The sequence below is a fragment of the Mesocricetus auratus genome, unplaced genomic scaffold (assembly GCF_017639785.1).
Source record: "Mesocricetus auratus isolate SY011 unplaced genomic scaffold, BCM_Maur_2.0 Super-Scaffold_100066, whole genome shotgun sequence".
Taxonomy (NCBI): domain Eukaryota; kingdom Metazoa; phylum Chordata; class Mammalia; order Rodentia; family Cricetidae; genus Mesocricetus; species Mesocricetus auratus.
This window is the reverse complement of record NW_024429235.1, coordinates 1,476,380-1,478,675: the sequence shown is the minus strand read 5'-3', so window position 1 is coordinate 1,478,675 and position 2,296 is coordinate 1,476,380. Positions and strand designations below refer to the sequence as shown.

General features: G+C 38.5%; 1 protein-coding gene across 1 annotated transcript; it reads left to right on the top strand.

Annotated features, from left to right (window-relative positions):
* Positions 1-266: 266 nt before the first annotated feature.
* On the top strand, positions 267-1,163 carry LOC121136372 (olfactory receptor 7E24-like). Its single transcript, XM_040736705.1, has one exon. The coding sequence runs from the start codon at positions 330-332 to the stop codon at positions 1,161-1,163; it is 834 nt and encodes a 277-aa protein (XP_040592639.1). The 5' UTR covers positions 267-329.
* The last annotated feature ends 1,133 nt before the right edge of the window (positions 1,164-2,296 follow it).

The window sequence follows — 2,296 nt, the reverse complement described above, 5'->3', positions numbered from 1 at the left end:
AGGTTATTGTATTCAGTATGTCTCTCATAATATGTTACACATGAGTTAAGAACAAGACACTATTTACAGTATGGTATTTGCCACAACTGAGTAATTATTAATGACACCACAATAGGCTTCAGAAAATAATATTTGTACTCACTTGACTCAAATTGTAAAGAAGGTCTACACGTATACTGGCTCCATTGTTAACTACATTTTTGATTTCCTCCAAAAGATGTTCAAGAAATAAATCCATGCAGAACACAATATCTGTACCAGAATTCCACTTCATTCAACTCTCAGAGGACCCAGACCTACAGCCTATTCTCTTTGGCCTATTCTTGTCCATGTACATCTTGGCCCTGTTTGGAAACCTGCTCATCATCCTGACAGTAAGCTCTGACTCCCATCTCCACACACCCATGTACTTCTTCCTCTTCAATCTGTCCATGGTTGATATTGGTTTCATCTCCACCACTGTTCCAAGGGTGATTGTGGACATCCAGACTCACTGCCCAGTCATCTCCTATTTGGGCTGCCTGACACAGATGTCACTGTTTGTAATTTTTGCATGTATGGACAACATGCTTCTGGCTGTGATGGCATATGACAGGTTTGTGGCCATCTGCCACCCTCTGTATTACCAGGTCATTATGAATCCCACTCGCTGTGGTGTCTTACTTCTAGGATGTTTTCTCCTTAGCCTTTTGGAATTACTGTTGCACTATGTGGCAGTATTAAAATTTTCCAACTATGAGGAATATGTTGAAATTTCCAACTACTTCTGTGGCCCTTCTGAACTGCTTAAACTTGTCAATTTTGATACATTCACCAATAACATAGTCAGATTCTGTATGGGCACTCTCTTTGGGTTGCTTCCCATTTCAGGAATCATTTTCTCTTATTTTAAAATAGTTTCCAACATTATGCGATCATCATCATCAAGTGGGAAGCACAAAACCTTCTCTACCTGCGGGTCTCATTTGTCCATTGTTTTCCTGTTTTATGGAACAGGAATAGGAGTGTACTTTTCCTCCTCTCTGTCACAATCTCCAAGAAGTAATGCAGTGGCTTCAGTGATGTATACTGTGGTTACACCTATGTTGAATCCTTTCATATACAGCCTGAGGAACAAGGATATTAAATCTTCCTTAAGGAAGAGTTTTAGCAGAGTATTCTAACAAATGAAAATCTTTATTATTTCATCATGTATCCATGTATTACCTGTACATGTAAAATCCCAGTTAATATCTCACATTACCACTAACTGATACTTCACAATATCACATGATGTATGGTGGTCATTGACATTGCACATATGGTGAATGGATAGTGTGGTGGTTCGTAAGAAAATGGCCCTGTAAAGGAGTGGCACTATTAGGATGTTTGGCCTTGTTGGAGGAAGTGTGTCATTCTGGGGGTGGTCTTGGAGGTCTCTTTTGCTCAAGCCTCCCTCAGTGTTACAGCCAGTCCACTTCTTGTTGCCTGCAAGTTCCAATATCAGATCCACGTGAATGCCATTATGTTGTTTGTCATGATGAAAATGAATCAAATCTCTGAGACTGTAAACAAGCCACCCCATTAAATGTTTTCTTTATATATGTTACCATGGTAATGGTATTTCCGCATAGCAATACAAAACCCTAACCAAGACAGAAGTTGATTCCATGGACTGGGGTATTGCTGTGATATGCCATACCATGTGTTTGTTTGGAGAATTTTAGACTTTGGTACTTTGTTTAATGAACACAGGAATGCATTAAACATTGCTTAATGGGCCATACTAATAGAAGCATGGAAGTCAGAGATGCTTAGAATCATTTGAACTTTCGAGGCTCATTCAAGAGATTTGAGAGAAGAATTTTAGTATGCTGCCTAGAGATAGTTCTTGTGATACTTTGGTGAAGTTGCTTCCTTTGGCCATTTGTTCAAAAGTCTGCTTGAGCCTAAAGTGAAGAATCTTAGATTAATTTCATGGGAAGAAGAAATTTCAAAATACTCTGTTTTGCACATATTAGTGGTAAATCTAATGAAGACATGTAATGAAAAATAGCAAGATAAGTATAGTAAATTGCAAAAATTACATTTTGAAGAGAAAAAGAGCACCAGGAAGGTGAATAGAGATTAATGCTGTTCAAGGAGATAGATTAAGAAATGGAATAAAAGTAGTGAACTCAGGCCATGCTAATGTTGCAGGGGAAAGCTCAGTAGGCCTCATCCTTAGACAAAGAACTACAGGTAAAGAGGGAATTCTGAGAGCAGAGGAAATACCAGCAATTAAAGAAAAAAGCAATGAATGTGAAAGAGAGCAAGG

Bases quoted from the DNA above. Each gene is read 5' to 3' on its own strand.
- LOC121136372 (XM_040736705.1), top strand. From the start codon at position 330: ATGTACATCTTGGCCCTGTTTGGAAACCTGCTCATCATCCTGACAGTA.